General features: G+C 52.0%; 7 protein-coding genes across 7 annotated transcripts; 2 read left to right on the plus strand and 5 right to left on the minus strand.

Annotated features, from left to right (window-relative positions):
• Positions 1-35: 35 nt before the first annotated feature.
• On the minus strand, positions 36-1,065 carry COCVIDRAFT_111512 (hypothetical protein; the record flags this gene model as incomplete). The annotated part of the gene is made up of 2 exons (XM_014696495.1): positions 36-799; positions 852-1,065. The coding sequence occupies 2 exons, from the start codon at positions 1,063-1,065 to the stop codon at positions 36-38; spliced, it is 978 nt and encodes a 325-aa protein (XP_014551981.1).
• Positions 1,066-2,235: 1,170 nt separating this feature from the next.
• On the minus strand, positions 2,236-2,671 carry COCVIDRAFT_111520 (hypothetical protein; the record flags this gene model as incomplete). The annotated part of the gene is made up of 3 exons (XM_014696496.1): positions 2,236-2,322; positions 2,380-2,459; positions 2,536-2,671. 3 exons carry the CDS (start codon positions 2,669-2,671, stop codon positions 2,236-2,238), a joined length of 303 nt encoding a protein of 100 aa, XP_014551982.1.
• Positions 2,672-3,021: 350 nt separating this feature from the next.
• Positions 3,022-5,779, plus strand: COCVIDRAFT_19863 (hypothetical protein; the record flags this gene model as incomplete). Its single annotated transcript, XM_014696477.1, has 2 exons — positions 3,022-3,409; positions 3,462-5,779. The coding sequence occupies 2 exons, from the start codon at positions 3,022-3,024 to the stop codon at positions 5,777-5,779; spliced, it is 2,706 nt and encodes a 901-aa protein (XP_014551963.1).
• Positions 5,780-6,756: 977 nt separating this feature from the next.
• On the minus strand, positions 6,757-8,261 carry COCVIDRAFT_111484 (hypothetical protein; the record flags this gene model as incomplete). Its single annotated transcript, XM_014696497.1, has 2 exons — positions 6,757-7,887; positions 7,947-8,261. 2 exons carry the CDS (start codon positions 8,259-8,261, stop codon positions 6,757-6,759), a joined length of 1,446 nt encoding a protein of 481 aa, XP_014551983.1.
• An 889-nt stretch (positions 8,262-9,150) lies between these two features.
• COCVIDRAFT_111473 (hypothetical protein) lies at positions 9,151-10,775 on the minus strand (the record flags this gene model as incomplete). The annotated part of the gene is made up of 2 exons (XM_014696498.1): positions 9,151-9,268; positions 9,322-10,775. 2 exons carry the CDS (start codon positions 10,773-10,775, stop codon positions 9,151-9,153), a joined length of 1,572 nt encoding a protein of 523 aa, XP_014551984.1.
• A 607-nt stretch (positions 10,776-11,382) lies between these two features.
• COCVIDRAFT_111443 (hypothetical protein) lies at positions 11,383-12,189 on the plus strand (the record flags this gene model as incomplete). The annotated part of the gene is made up of 3 exons (XM_014696499.1): positions 11,383-11,512; positions 11,571-12,036; positions 12,093-12,189. 3 exons carry the CDS (start codon positions 11,383-11,385, stop codon positions 12,187-12,189), a joined length of 693 nt encoding a protein of 230 aa, XP_014551985.1.
• Positions 12,190-12,662: 473 nt separating this feature from the next.
• COCVIDRAFT_111469 (hypothetical protein) lies at positions 12,663-15,992 on the minus strand (the record flags this gene model as incomplete). Its single annotated transcript, XM_014696500.1, has 1 exon — positions 12,663-15,992. One exon carries the CDS (start codon positions 15,990-15,992, stop codon positions 12,663-12,665), a length of 3,330 nt encoding a protein of 1,109 aa, XP_014551986.1.
• Positions 15,993-16,420: the final 428 nt, after the last annotated feature.

Here is a 16,420-nt window from a genome sequence, read left to right on the forward strand (position 1 = left end):
GATTTGGAAACAGCAAAATATGATTCCAATGATGTTCACTTCTCTCCCGTAGGCGCTTCGATAGGTCTCTGCGTCCCGTCCATCTCGACAACGCCCACGCCATCCCCCATGCAAATCTCCCTCTCACACACCACCACCCCACGCTGCTGATCCCAAGCCTTATTCGCATCTTCATACACAACAGCATGATACTGAACCATTGACTGTTGCCGCTGCTGTTGCCGATAGGACTGCGCATTCTGCCCTGTCAAATCCCTGCGCCGCCTCCACGCCAGAAAAACCACAAAAGCGAGGAAACAAACGAAGATGCAAGCGCCAACTGTACCGCCTATGACCGCTCCTAGACTATTTTTCTTCCCTTCAGAAGAATTTGTCGAGGCTCTGTCCTCCGTCGCAGCAGTGGGAATGCCGGAAACAACTTCCCTCGTAGTCACAGTCGCGGTGACAGTCTTCCTTTCCCCGGTTTTTGTATTGCTCAATGATAGCATGCTCATGCCAGGGGAGCGGTACGCAGTGCTTGTAAATGCTGTTTCGGCGCAACCATGCTGTGTCATTACCATGTTGTCGTAGATGAAATGCCATTGGTAGCATTCTTGCGCTGTGCTGGCTGTGCATTTTACGATTGCTTCGTCGGATGAGCAGGCGGTGTCTGTGCATGAGGCGGTCATGGCAGTGGATGCGATGCAGGAGGTGGCGAGTGTGCAGGGGGTGTTTGATGCTGGATTGCAGCAGCCGTGTATGCCGAAGAAGGTGTTTGTCGCGCATGTTTGGGTTGGGTTCGCGCATATTATCGGGCTGTCTTTTTTCAAAGTGAGTAAGTTGATAGCTTCGAGTGGGCGAGGAAAACTGACCTGGTGATCCGGAGACGAAGCCGCATGTGTAGTCGCTTCCACTGGTCTGGCGCTTCAATAGAGGCAAGGGCAGCTGTGCTGCTGCTGTTGGTGCGGGACCCCATATATCCACTGAAGGGACGAAACGTGTAGGCTCTGGTATCGATTTTAACAGCGCTGCTGCGTTTGCGATTGCTGGCACCAGAAAGACGAGGGTGAAAAGAGCAATCGTCATTGTGTTTCCATGTGGTCGGGAGGTTCTTCTCTCAAAGCTATGTTGAAATGACGAGGGAAATGCAATAAGATAGAGGGTACATAAGTAAGCAGTATGGCGGAGAGCGTGCGGCGGCTGAGCGCAGTGAGAGCGAGGAAGAATACCCCAGCAACACATGCTGTAGCTAGGGTAGCTCCAGAGCTTCCCCTACCTATAGCAATTAGGCTATGTCCCTGGCGATCCAATCGAAAGCGGTATCGTGGTGCGGTCATGAGCAAATGTCACCATAGCATGAGGGTAAGCGTCAGTATGAGCATGCAAGGCATTCCTCGCCCTCTTGCCAATCACACCTCGGCTATCTTGTCTTGGACTAGACAGTAGAGTAGTTGACCATTGATAGAACGACGACATTGTATATTTGTGCCGGATCAGGACAAGCGTAGGATTGCGCACTGGTAGAGGTGGTGGTGGTGTAGAGTGGGTGGGCCTGAGCGTGCATGTGGCGCAGATCAACAGGACGTAAATATAGCTAAAGTGGGCATGTTGAGCGAACGGGACACAGCATATTCATGCAAAATGACGAAGACGAGTACTGCTGCAATAATTCCTGGATGGCTGGAGGTGATTTGTAGCACGCCTTATTGGACATCGACATGCAAGTGCGAGGCTGACACAGATAAAGAGATGCTCTGCATGTGGGAGAATGTGTGGGAAAGAGTTGCATTGCCTCAACCAACACACGACGATTCGCAAAACGGGCGCTGTTGGAGGGTCTTGAGTGATGAGTCGTAGTAAAATGTGGTAAGCGCTGGCCCGATACAGAACAAACAAAGCCACAAATGGTCGTGCGCAAAGGGCGGACCTTGGAGTTTGGTCGCACTGGCCTAGTTTTCGTGTTGTGCCACATGAGGCTGATTGCGTGAATGGCTTGGCCTAGCCTGGCCTCTTCCTTGCTTCACAATTCTGCACGTACTCAGCACGTGATTATGGCTCAGGGTTCCAAGTAGAGATTGGTCTCAAGACAACATGTGCAAACGTCCGACTCTTCCTTAGCACGACCTATCTACAGCCTTTGTCTCCATAACTCCAAGTGATGATCCAAAAGCGATAAAACTCCTCCATGATGCTGTTTCGTGCGGCCGCCGTGGCGTGGGTATGAGTAGTGTACAAAGAGAACGAGATGCAGGCCGTCTAGTTGCGCTTGTGAGGGCCAACAATCTTGGGGTACATTCTCGAGAGGTGGTAGTTGATGTTGTTCTTCTTTTGGTTGGGGTCTCGCTGGAGTATTCGTTAGAAATCACATGCACATCAGCATATAGACGCAAGTGCACATACTGGAGCATCCATGCACTGGCGCAATTTCTGTTCAAGCTGTGCGCATGCTTGCATGCTGTAACCCGACGAAGCCCAGCATCCTAATGCAGACATGTCAGCCTGCGCCAATTGCAATAATAGATTTCCAACTGATATTATCCTCCAGCAAAAACATACCCAAAACTGAGGACATTGCGCCGAGGCATGGGTTCACCTCTGGCTTGTTTGGTCGTCGGACGCGGAGCTTAGGGAGCGGCGGGAGAGGGCGATGCGTAGCCGACTGAACAGCACTGCCTTGAGGCTTTGGTACCATGATTGTTGCAGAGTCGCCCGGGACGTGAATGTATTGCAATCAGATGTTGTCGTCGTCGCTGTCGTCGTCGTCGTTGATCATCGGCGGGTCAAAAGTTTCCCGCAGCGGGCATGGCCTTTGCTTGGCGTGTGCGGAGCTGCCCCGTCGTCATCCCTGCTTTGCATGTTAGCGCCGTATCTTAGCCTTTGTTTACATACATACAGACAGCGCATACTTACACACACACATACAGCACCCACACAACACCAACCCTATGCGACGATACTAACGGCCCTCACGAATACAGCCCCCATGTTTGCGCGTCCTTGAATCTTCTGTCCGTGTAGCATTCTTTTCCCCCTATCGACGTCATGGCCCCCTCGCCGCGCAAACGCGCCACACCGACTGCCAAAACAACACTCTTCAACACCACCTGGAACGATGCCGATGCCGCCCTTTTCGATCCCAGCACCCTTCCTGTTGCAAAAATCCCCCGCGGCTGGGAGCGCAAGCAAGAGGTCAAGCGCATTGGCCAGGGAAAGGAGAAGAAGATCTGGCGGAGATTCAACCTAAGATCGCGTGCCGACAACACACCCCAGGACGATGCTGATGACGAGGAGCAAGATGCGCTCTCTAGACCCGTCAAAAGGCGTCAGCACATTAGCCCCAAGGCCATGGAGAAGTCCTCGACCAGGCCCAATGCAAAGAAACGCGCCTTCAAGGCCACGCGCTGGGACCGCAGGAAGAGCGTGCTGCCGAGTAGGCCTTTGACCAGCGCATGGCTATCTATAATCTACTAACGCACTTTCAGGAAAGCGGGCCACTCCTTTTGCTGACAACGAAGCAACCGGCGACGAGGGAGACGACCACAGCTACGACTTGACAGAAGGCGACAGTGCAAGCCTCAACGAGCCAGATGAGACCATGCAAAGCGAAGAAGACACAGTCGCAAACCCAGTAGACGCGTACAGGACGCCTGCTTTCGCATTCAACCTGGACGCAGCTGCCACAGAAGACCTTCCAGACCGCGAGAGCTTAGATAGGCACCAAGACATGGAGCAAGACACCGATCCTCGGTCTGCCGAGGATACAACACTTGCCAATCTGTTCCGTTCTCCTGCCAAGGTTTCTTACCCCGAGCTGCCACAGATTCAAGCCATTGAGGCGGAGTCAGAAGCAGCCATGGAAGACATTGTGGAGCAGCCCAAGGAGAAGACCAATGTCGACAAGGTTGAGCTACGAGACCAAGATACAAACACTATAGACCAGACGCCTGAGCCTCTAAGTGAGATTCAGTACCCCGCCTTGCCAACCAATGAGATCAAATCTTCGTCGCCTTCACCATCACACGAAGAAGACGAGTCTAAGACAGAGGAAAGTCCCGAAGCGGCACTACCAATCGAGTCAGAAACAGAAGACGCAGAGGATGATGTAGAGGAGGAAGACACACCGAGCCCCTCAGAAGAACGCGATCCGGAAGAAGAATTCACTGAAGCCTCGCTACAGCTAGATATCCTAAGGGAATATCGGAAAACAATACGGGAAACCTCTTCTACTGCCACACAAGGCGATGATCCCTTACACAAACAAGTACACGTTCATCAGATCACCGAAGATGACTCCGAGGACGACTCCATGGACGATGAGGCCAGCCCTACTGATGAAGCCGCCACTGACAGCAATTCTGTAACATCCGAGGACCATGCCATGGACGAGGCACCTACAGAAGACATTACAGATGGCTTGGCACTCTCGTTGAGCACGTCGAAACCCGCCTCACCTACGCCTCGAAAACTTCATTCGCCTCCACCTCGCCTAGCCTCTAGTTTCGAAGATACCACTGTAACGGCCGCTTTCGACGATGACACGGCCATGCTCAAAGACTTTCTCAACCGTGCAGCCGCCAGCAAAGCTGAAAAGGCGGCCATCACCACACACCGAAGGGAGTCGTTGCAGAATCGTCGCGATTCGGATGTCGTTCGTCATGCTTTAGCCTCTCCTAGAAAGGCCCTTGAAGAAAAGGACCCCAACTCGCCAGCCAAACACAACATCGATTTGACGCTTGATTTTTCGCAAACGCCCACGCTGAGCGCACCTAACGAGGCTCTGCCATCACCTACACCAGCCGCAACAGTACCAGAAGACACAGACGAAACGAACGAAAAGACTACAAGACGCTCATCGAGAGCCAAGAAGTCGCGGCTACCTGCTCCGGCGTCAACCGGACCGGCACCAGCACCCAAGATTGCCATCCGCCGCAATGACGGAAACGAAGTGGTTGTTCTGAAAAAGGATGATGCAAAGGTCCTGGCAGACTTGACCCGCGCAAACACACGCAAGAATAAGCAAGGTGCATTCGGTGTTATTGTTCGTTTGATGAAGGCTCAAATGGATGCAATGACCCTACCACCAATTGATGAGACCCCCAAGGAAATTGTCGTCGGCAAGAACGTACGTTGGGATGAGCAGCTAGCATACTACCAAGAGAACCCGGATACTATCGCCAATGCCCTAGCTGAGGCAGAATCGCTGGCTACCCCAGACGAGTTGAGCTTCTCAGACACTGGGTCTGAGTCAAAGAAGAAAAAGAAGGAAAAGACGAGCAAGACTTCTACACCAAAGATCCGGAGAGTCAGGGGCCTCGGCACTGCCAACGGCACTCCAGCAAAGGGTTTGACCGCTCCATCATCTCTCCTTCTGGAAGCAGTACAAGAAGAAAAGGAGACAAGCCAGGACAAAGCAACACGGCAAAAACAACCGCAAATACCCAAGCCAAAAGTGGCTAAGGTAAAGAAGATGCCCGTCGCACCCACCTCTATCGACAGCAGCGTTTCAAGCGTTTCCGAAACCAAACTGCCATCTCTAGACGTAGCACCCGTCGGCGTATCATCCTCATCACTCCCTACGCAACGCAAAAGCCGCCTCGCTGCACCCAAAAAAGTCATCTTACCACAATTGACTGGCTCAGGTGAGAAAGAAAACTCTATCCGCGCTGCAGGCTTGACGGACGCCACGCCGAAGAAAGGAATCCCGGCACCGAAAGTCATGGTTGCTCATTCTAGTATTGCGACACCAACATCTACTGGTATGGAATCGGGCTTACCGCGTCGACGGGGGAGGAAATACTAGGGTTATCTGTTCTTGCTCTCACTTGATGGACTTCTTTTCTCTGTGAATATATATATTTCGTGGGTGTTTTTTGTTGGGGCTGTTTCAAGAAGAGCATCGTATTCGTTGCCATTTGTATATTGTTCTATACCATTTCCTGATCTTTTATGGGAGGCTCTTCGGAACGAAGAGGGAAAGTCATAGAGAGGAGTTAATGGGTTGGTCTTGTTTTGCCTGGGTGTGCATATCAATGAATCATGGTATATCCTTCTTTACTATTTACTTATCTTCAAATATATTTCACTCGTGCATTGAAAGTGTAGGCAAGGAGTTCAGAACATAAACCCCCTTTTCCTTTCTACTATCCACATTACTTCATCACGAAAACTAATTATATCCGCCAAGAAATCGTTCTCGAATCCCTTACTCTCCCAAAATCAACCAGAGTATCCAATTGCTAGAAAATAATTCATCATCAATATTGATTTTCTTACGATTTCTACGGCTAGAAAAACGGATTTTTTTCCAAGTTTTAGTACCAGAAAAGCTTTTTTTTTCGATTTTCTCCTTGATTGACTACTATAAAAATAATTTTCAGGCAATCATACTCAGTCACTTCAGATAGTCTTCCGTATCTGCGAAAAAAACTACGATTAAAAGAAAACTAAAGTCGTTCAATGCCCTAACTGGAAATTTGACCACAAATTCTCTTTACACAACCAAAGGGGTTAAGAGTAAGTAGATGGTGAGAAATCACATGATTTAGAAGAGTTACTTTCATGACAAGTTTCATTACTTTTCCTCATTTGCTATGCAGCTGCTTTGAATAAAGCTTCCTTCCCTTTTCCACCATGCGCCTTTTCAATAAAACCGAATTCCCTTTTCCCGCCATGCATTCTGCTTCATAATACCGACCAGACATTCCCGCCTTCAGATTTCACACGTCTCACACATTTCCCTTGGCATCGTATTTCTAATGACATGCATGCTCATGTGCCTCAGACATGCAACTCACTGGTCTTGGTGTTCTCGATGTAGTTCTTGTACTTGGCCAAGTGCTTTTCAAGGTCATCACACACCTTCTCAACAATTCGCTCGCTGCGTCCGATATACAGCTTGCTATCCATCATCTCATCGAGCTCGCCCCAAATAGGCTTGAAGAACTCAGTCTTGCGGATGCGCTCGACAAGATCGTTGGCCTGGCCTTCATTCTTGACCTGGTAACCTGCTTCGTGCGACAGCACGCGGATTTCTTCGTGGGCGTCTTGGCGGGAAGCTCCCTTTGCAACAAGGCGCATGATGATAGACTCGGTGATCATGAAGGGGAGCTCGGCCTGAATGCGTGCATCAATGCGCTTGGGATATACGACAAGACCAGAAGTCACATTGTCGAGCGAGAGCAGGATCGCGTCGGCGAGGAGGAACATCTCGGGAATATCCATGCGACGGACGGCCGAGTCATCGAGGGTGCGCTCAAAACCTTGGTCCGCGTGTGTCTGAGCAAAGGCTGCGTGCTTGCCCAGGAGTGCGCGCGACAAGCTGGCGACGCGCTCCGAACGCATGGGGTTGCGCTTGTAGGCCATGGCCGATGAGCCGATCTGGGTGGACTCGAAAGGCTCCTCGAGTTCCTTGTAGCTCGCCAGGTTACGGATGTCGCCGGTGATCTTCTTTGCACTCGAACCAAGGCCGCAGACTGCGTTTGCGACGATCAAATCAACCTTCCTAGTGTACGTCTGGGAAGAGACTGGGTAGCAAGACGGGAATCCAGTCTTCTTGCACAGCAGCTCGTTGAGTTGATCGCACTTGTCGCCGTCTCCCTTGAAGATTTCCAAGAAAGAAGCTTGCGTTCCTGTAGTACCCTGAGCACCGCGAAGTAGCAGACGCTCACGCACGCGCTCGAGGTCCTCGAGGTCGAAAAGCAGATCCTGGGCCCAATGAGCAGCGCGTTTGCCGACAGTGATGAGCTGGGCAGGCTGAAGGTGCGTGTAGGCAAGTGCTGGCTCGGACTTCCACTTCAGGGCAAAGGAACGGAGGTTGGAAATGACCTTGGCGAGCTTGGGAATGAGAAGATCCAGAGCATCGCGCATCAACAGAAGCTCAGCGTTATCAGTCACGTAGCAGCTAGTTGCCTTGTATTGTGTCAGCTCTTGCATCCTCAGCAGCAACATTGTAAACACGATCGACTTACTCCGTAGTGAATGATTCCTGCAGCGGCAGGGGCAACTTGACCGAAAGCGTGAACGTGGGCCATGACATCGTGCCTCCTCAGCTTCTCCTCAACAGCAGCGACAGCAAAGTCCTTCTCGGTGAGAGTCAAATGCTCTCGCATCTGAGTCAATGCTTCATCAGTGATGCCCTCGACGCCGAGCTCCTTCTCAGACTCTGCAAGGTAGAGCCAGAGTTTGCGCCAAGTTGAATGACGATTCTCCTTGGAGAAGAGGTGCGACATCTCGGAAGAGCTCCAGCGGCCCGTCAAGGGCGTGGTGTAGGTGCCGGAGGCCATGGTGTGTGGGGTAGTTGTAGGTGCTTTGTGGTTGACAGGTGTGGGTTAGCAGTGTGCCGGATCGTTCCTTATATAGGTAAGGGACTAGTGTTGAAAGTGAGCAAGGCTATGTCACTGAACCAAACCTCTGTGAGGAAGTGATTGTGAGAAGTGAAGATTGAAACTGCGTAGGAGCTCACTTAAGTAGTAGTGTCCGCGTTAAGCCCAATCTAGTAACCAGGGCAGGAGGTATATCGGCAGTGGCGTTCACTATGGATATGAAAGCAGATTCTATCTATTGTGTACTTGCGCCAATCGCGGTGAATCTATTATCTGTATGTTGGGCAAGAGTGATGATCTCACGTGTAGTCAAAAAACTTTTGGACCTCGCTAAACCCCACATCACTACGCATTGCACCATTGTAATTGGAAACGCATGTCCATGGTCCGTTATACCGAATGTCGCAGGTCGTCCTAATGCCGGCCTTTCACAAATCGTATCTACAGGATTGATACCAATGAACAGTCTGAGCAATCTGAGATTTCTTCCGCCACCTTGTTGGGTTGGCTGCAGGGCGCGCCTTCGACAACTTTTCTTGGCATCCAGGTACCACCTACCTAGAATTTTGTAAATCCCGCACCCCTTCCATCGGCGCTTGCCTTGCAAGTTTTTGGCAGCTGATGTTGCAAAATCAAATGAAATACTGTGTAAAGTAGCATGAGTTGAAACCCAATGGTTTCATTTCTACGCCATCGGTCCATTCATGTATTCGACGGTAGTACTATGTACGCAAACATAGCCTGGACCGTGCTATCTCCCCTCCCCTTGGGTACTCCACAAAATTCTCTTCCCCAAGCGGGCGTTCATGCGGCTCTGCCCAACTCCACAATTATTCCCGCCTCCGCGGGCTCATAGTGCCGGCCCTCGCCACACGTCGCGATTGATCTTGAATAGGTTGCTCTGCTTGTGAGGGAGACTGATCTCGCGCTCTTTGTAGAAGCCGGCTTCTTGAAGATAGTTTGCAAGCCTATAATCATTAGTATGGTGTTCCGACAGCAACTTTCCTGGCGCAATACTTACTTTTCGTTGTCGACCCTTGGCTCGAGCATGACTCTTTCAGTCCGGTTGTCCGCAAGCCAACAGTAGTGGACTAGCGCGCTTAGCCATATCCTGATCCTATGCGGACCCCGAAACTCCTGTTCGCCCACCAAACAATGAAAGCCTCTATCGTAATCACCAACCATAGGCAAATACTTGCCAAGGTTATCCTCCTTGACCCAATAGATCTCAAAGTAGCCAAAAGGTTTTCCATCCCAACACCCGATGACAGGGAAAGAATTTTTCGACCGCAAGCCGTTCTTGAGAAATTCTTCCTGGTGCGACTGAGGGCCTGCTTCACCCCAAAAGTGTGAGACGCGGGCATCGTTCATCCACTTGTGCAGGTATTCCACATCAGACATGCCATTGTTCGCCGCAGAGGTCGGGGAATCGGGTGCGGCAGTGCCACTCAGTCGATGCGGATTAGGCACCTGGTCAGACACAGGACCTTGATGACGCACTGCCTTTGCTGAAAGCGAAGCCACACGGAATGATAGGTATTGCCCAACGCTAGGAATGTATCTCGTGTATAGTACCTCACCCTGCCGCGGTGGCTTCGGACGTATGGGGTGACGGGCATTGTTCGTGAAGACATACTGCGCTGGGGGCGGAGGATAGTAGGTGGGTAAGTGCGAGCTCGAGTGGAAGGGACCCGGTGCGGTGGGCGACCACAGGCCTTGTGAGACCTGCTCCGTCTGCTGTTCTTTTTTCGAGTCAGCTACAGCGGCGGGTGACGCTGGTCGCGAAGGATACGGTGAAGCTGTTGGAAAGGGTGTGGCCAACGGCGAAAGTGTAAAGAGGTAGATTCTGGGATCCAACTGCCAAAAGGTTCTCCGGCTAACGAACATGCGCGACCAGCCTTCGGGTGAGGATTCGTCTTGGGCGCAGCCCACTGTTGAATCCTCAGTGGCTATAAGACCCATGCGCTCGAGCTTGGGCAGCACGACCCTGCCCTTGAACACGCCTTCTCTGTTGATGTTGATGCGCCACTCTCCTTTGGGCTTGCCTGCATCAGCCGTGTTCTTGGACAGTGTGTTTGTGACCTGCAGCGTTGGCTCGGGCTGGTGGAAATACCAGTACAGTGTCGCCCACAGCATCATGGCGATTTGGCGCGTCGGCGACGCAGCGGGCCTAAACTCATTGCTACTCGGATTCGAGATGGACGATATGTAGAGATGGTCGCCAGTTAGTGTTGGTCGCTTGAACCGATGCACACGACGCGGAGGAAATAGGTCCTCTTCACCCTCCTGCGGCTGCAGCTGTTGCTCATGTTCTTCGCTGGCAGCTTCATCTTCCGAATTGAGCACGACTGTCCAACCAGGCGGGAAATGCGAATGGGTTTGTATGTCGCTGGATTTAAAGAAAAGACCACCAAATACCGGCGTTACTGTGAGATTCTGGCCGTTGGGTAGGTGGACAACGTTGACAGGTGCCATGATGACGTTGGCGGGGTAGAAGAATGGACGAGTCGGGAGCGTAGACTACGGCCAAAGTCGAGAAAACGCAGGGAGCGGTTCAATCAGCCTACATGGCGTGAGACGGCAGAGAAGTCTAAATGACTGATTAGCAAATCATTCCAAATTGAGCCCACAAGAATGTCTTCTCTGCAAGCACGCGACGCTCAAAAAAATGTGTCGCCTCCCGTCCCCCAAGGCTCTTGACTGGTCCAATTGCCCGAGAACGGCCGCGCAAGGTTGGCTGGTTGTACAACATTGAGGGAACATGGCGGCAGCTCTTGTGATGGGCTGTTATTATCTGCAGTCGAGGCTCTACAATGATATGCATATACATGGATCAGCTCATCGCGACTGATGGCCACAATGCATTCATACCATTCAAGTAGCGCGGCATCATTGGTGGGGGACCCATAGCCGTTGCAAGGACGAGGGGGAGCTCCAAAGCTCGGCGGTCGGCATCTTCTGCTATGACGAAATGTCTGGCGATAAATTAGCAACATCCCCAGAGCCCCAACAGCAAGACACACCACCGTAACACCACCTAACAAGCCCAATTGACTTGCTACCCCCATCAATTGCAGCTACAATGAACACCACTCTTCTCCGCACATCCGCCCTCCGCTCGGCTGCCCGAGCCGCCGCGCCCGTCGCCTCGCGGGCTGGACTGGCTGGTACCACTTTTGTTCGCGGAAAGGCTACTCTGCCCGACCTCCCATGTATGTCTATTCATCCTATCAACTAATAAGTTCCTTTCTTGCTCTAACAAGGCTACAGACGACTATGGCGCGCTCGAGCCCTCCATCTCGGGCAAGATCATGGAGCTACACCACAAGAACCACCACAACACCTACGTGACCTCGTTCAACAACTTCAGCGAGCAGATCGCCGAGGCCAAGCAGAAGCAGGATATCCAGGCTCAGATTGCCCTGCAGCCCCTCATCAACTTTCACGGTGGTGGCCACATCAACCACACTCTCTTCTGGGAGAACCTCGCGCCCACCAACCAGGGTGGTGGTGAGCCACCATCTGGCGCTCTCGCAGCTGCCATCAACACCAACTATGGCAGCCTTGACGCTTTCAAGGAGAAGTTCAACACCGCGCTCGCAGGTATCCAAGGCAGTGGATGGGCATGGCTGGTACAGGACACGCAGACTGGCGGCATCCAGATCAAGACATATGCCAACCAGGACCCTGTGGTTGGCCAGTTCCGTCCCATTCTTGGTGTCGACGCGTGGGAGCAGTAAGTCCTCACACAGCTTCAATGCAAAGACAAGTGCCATACTAACGTCATGCTAGCGCCTACTACCTCGACTACCAGAACCGCAAGGCTGAGTACTTCAAGGCCATCTGGAACGTCATCAACTGGAAGGCGGCCGAGAAGCGTTTCAAGTAAGCGTTCGGACCCACCGCAAAGGCAGAGCCGATAGCTTGTCAACTGGCTGGGCCTTTTGGACACAGCAGCATCTGGCCTAGTAATGTGTATATACCAACCTGGGTTGAATACTAAGAATCATCACAACAATGCCTTTTTTTTTATGATTCATCGCTCCATTAGTTGCTGTGTAACGCTTTTATCCCATATTAAGTCCCTTTTGTTCGCACATATACGGTACCAAGTCCTTCTAATCCCTAAACGCTGACATGCAGATAAATATTGTGCTGTTAGAAAAAACTCTTTGCATGCAGGATGGAAAAAGAAGAACAACCAAAAAAAAGACAACGCTATGCTACGCTATAATATCTCCATATACTTCCATCCTAGACGCTGGTAACGAAAAATAGAAACATGATACTCGACGCCTAAACAGATATTCAGACTACGAAAAGGACAAGGGAAGAAACCAGCAAACAAAAAAGACAGCGCGATCAGTTCCTAATGCCCGACATCCACCGATCAATCTGGTCTCTCTGTCTCGGATCCATGGGCGGTCCCATCATCTGTCCTGGCATCATACCCATGGGCATTCCCATAGGCATTCCGCCACCCATACCTCCCATTGGCATGCCACCGCTCATGGGCATCTGCATCTGCATGGGCATTTGCATACCGCCCATTCCATTCATTTGCATGGGATTCATCTGCATGGGCATTCCGACTCCACCGCCCATCATGGTGCTTTGACGCATGCCGCCACCCATCATACCCATGTTCATTCCCATTCCCATTGGCATGCCCATGTTCATCCCCATGCCCATACCACCGCCCATCATGGGCTGCTGCATGGGCATGTTCAAGTTGGGTGCGGACATCATTCCCATGCTGTTCATGCCCAGCATACCTGGTAGCTGTGGTTGCGGCTGCGGTTGAGGTGGCGGTGGTGACGGAGATCGCGGAGCGTTGAGTTTGGAGATACTAGCAGCCATCTGCCCGTTCGTGATTGGATTATGGGCATCCTTGTAGGCCTGGATCTTCTTGCCCAAAGGAATATTGTCATCATCGTCATCCTTTTCCTTGTCGCCGATGCCTGGGACCAGAGGATCCATAGGTCCATAACCAGAGGTTCGCCGATATGCCGTGAGACGTTCCTGCTTTCTTCGCTCCTCGTCGACAATGTTTTGGCGCAGAAGACTACCTTGGGGGAGGTTCGAAATCAGTGCTTCGTTTGACACCTTGCGCGCTTGGTAGTGAGGATCAAGTGGATTGGCAGAGAGAATGTCTGCGAGAGAAGAGGCACCACGTAACATGGGACGCTGGCCAGCGGATGGTATCTGGTCACCACGGGCCGCCGCCTCAGCCTGGAGGCGGGCGCGGCGCTGACCAAGAGTCTCCTCCTCTTCCTCCCCAGTACCCGGGGCAACCGCGGCTTTGTGTGCATCCTGGGCTTCATCATGGCCTTCTGAAACACCGAGTTTGCTCATCATCTCAGCCGCAAAATCACCGCTCACGGTGCTCTTGCGAACATCATCTCCCAAGGCCGCATCAAGCTGTTGCTTCTCCTTTAGTCGACGCATACGCTCAGCCAGCGTCTCACCCTCCTCTTCCTCTGAGATGGGATCAGCCATGATGTCTGGAACCGCAAGATTCGGTTCATGGCCAGGTTGTCCGGGCTGAGGAGCCTGGCGAGGTCTCGGGTCAGCCCCACGAAGCCTATTTCGCCGACGACTCAAGGGTTCGTTGTCCTCCATTTCGCGCTGCTCAATCAGTCCCACAATCTTGCGTGGCGCATAGTTTGGCGCAGCTTGTTTATACAAAACACCCAGCGGTACATCGTCCTCAGAATCATCATCTTCTCCAGGGGCTTCCCAGGCAAGATTGACCTTTTTGCGGATCCTGCGCTGCTTCTCAGCTTCGGCTACATCGTTCATTTGAAGCAAAGTTTGGCGACCGTCAATCAGACCTTGATCCATCAGGGTGACGTAGTTCATGTTTCTTAACTTTTGCTTTGCTTGTCGCAGCTGAAGTTCAGCTAGCAAGGTAGTTGGTGCACCAAACTGGGGCTCTTCCTCTTCTTCTTCTGATTCTTCGTCCTCTTCCTCTTTATCTTCATCACTCGAAGTATCCTCGTGTTCACGGTCATTGTCATCAGAGTGGCGATTCGGGTTCTCCTGGGAATTTCGAGAATGGTTCAAATCATTTGCAGTATGAGGGCCTCGTTCTTCTTCATCACAATGGTCCAAGTCGTCACTTAGACTCATCCTATTTTCACTTGCCTTGACCAGAAGTAGGTTCATATCAGCCGAGCTATTGCGTTTCTTCAGTTTCTTGAGGCGTTCTCCATTTGCATTGTGATTGGTGTCGAGTATGTTGAAAGAGCTTCGCCTCCTGGTTTGTTGCAGTGTTGGCGGCACTTCTGGCAATTTGGAGCTCTTGCGTTTGTGATCTACACCATAAACCTCACGGGTTACATCGCCGCCAAAAGGATGGTCGGTAAACGCAGAGACTGGTGCACGTGCAGATGCATCCAGGATGCTTTCGAGTGTGTCTTGAGCAGATTCACCTTTGACGGCAAATTCCTGCGAAGGAGCCACTTGATTGTCGAAGTAAGCACTTGCTCGCAATTGAGGCGGTAGGCCCATTAAACTCTGTCTCGTCTTCCTCTTATTTGCCTTGGAGGTCTCCATGATGTTATCTGGATTCATGGGCATCGATTTCCTGTTTTCCGCCTGCATCGATTCAAGAACTTGTGTCCGGCGCCGGGCTCTTGTATCACTTGGGGGTAGTTGTGACAGACGTTTTGGAAGGTTGAGCATTTGTGGAACAGGGGCAGGATAGAAGACCATGCCATCTTCAGGTGGTGGAGCGCCATAAGACTGATGGCCTGAGTTATTATCCGTAAATGAGTGGCTGTAGGAGGATGGCCGGCTATGACGACGGCGACTGTGGGGTGACGATTCCGATTCTTCTTTGACAGTATCTGGGCAGTGAACACCATCAAAGTCTTGCCATAGTGTGTGTGCTTGATGGGTAGTATCGGTTGAGGCCGAGGTGGGTGGTCGGTCAGGGAGGTTGCGGTGGTCTGGATACTGATCATGCATGTCTTCAGAATAGTGACCGTCAGGGTGCCTAGGAGGTGTGCCCGTCATGACGGTATTGCGCAAGTCTTCGGGTAGTCCATTTGCAACATCATCAAATATCCTAGTAAAGGACGAGACTTTTCGCTGTGGGGGTGATACTGAATCACGGTCCTCGGGGGGCGGAGCAGTTGGAGGCAGTGTGGGTGACGATGTTTGGGCAGCATAGTATCTTTGTCTGACTTTAACTTGCTCTGGATGTACAACCTGGCCCAACCGTGACGCTTTTGATTCTGATCGCTGACGCTGGTTCGAAGTCGGAGGTTTAGGCAAAGATCCCGAGCGCAAAGAATCGGCGGGTGACGTGATGTAACCCCCTGGAGAGTAACCCCCCCATCGTGCATTGCCGTTCAGGTCGACTATAGAGTTGGCATGGGAACTGATGGAGACGCCGCGGCTCCTGTTGCTAAGACGCCTAGTAAGTTCTTCACCCGTCTGGAGAGAGCGTAGCGAGGAACGTCGGCTGTCTGTCAGCTTGAGTTCCGAGTACGTCTTACGTATCTCTTCCTGGAGGTCGGAGCCGGCCTCGCTCATGCGCTCGGCATGTTCCTCGAGACGCTCAATGTTGCCCAGGTAGGCCCCTTGCAGCGATTGCAGATCGGGGACTGGGTGACGGATGTCGACGTTGCGCTTATCGGGAGAGCGTATGGGGACTGGCTGCGAGGGTGGAGGCGTGGAGGCCATGGCGGACAGCCGGCAGCAGGGAGACTGCTGGACAATGGGAGTCGGTACTTATGCGTACCTGGTTGTCGTAAAGGGGAATCTGGCAATGTTTGTTGCACCGACACCGACATGGATGGAGGGTGATAGGGTCCCAACCAAACCCCTTCCAATAATAGCACGCGTACCGGCCAGGGTGACGCGACGCTAACCGCCTGCTTGGCGCGGTCACGTTACGAGCGTAATACTTGTACGAGTGCCTTAACTCCGCATCCCGCAATTTTATCCACTGCCAATGCCATCACTGCCTATACACACCCGCGTCGTGGACACAGGGAGAATCGCAATCGTGTACTTTGTCTGAGACATTGCAAGCTCCTGCTGTGACCACCTGGCGACACGGCCACTGCCCTGTGCACTGCACGCGCGACGAGCAATCGATAGTTGGTTCC

The sequence above is a fragment of the Bipolaris victoriae genome, assembly GCF_000527765.1.
Source record: "Bipolaris victoriae FI3 unplaced genomic scaffold scaffold_121, whole genome shotgun sequence".
Lineage (NCBI taxonomy): Eukaryota > Fungi > Ascomycota > Dothideomycetes > Pleosporales > Pleosporaceae > Bipolaris > Bipolaris victoriae.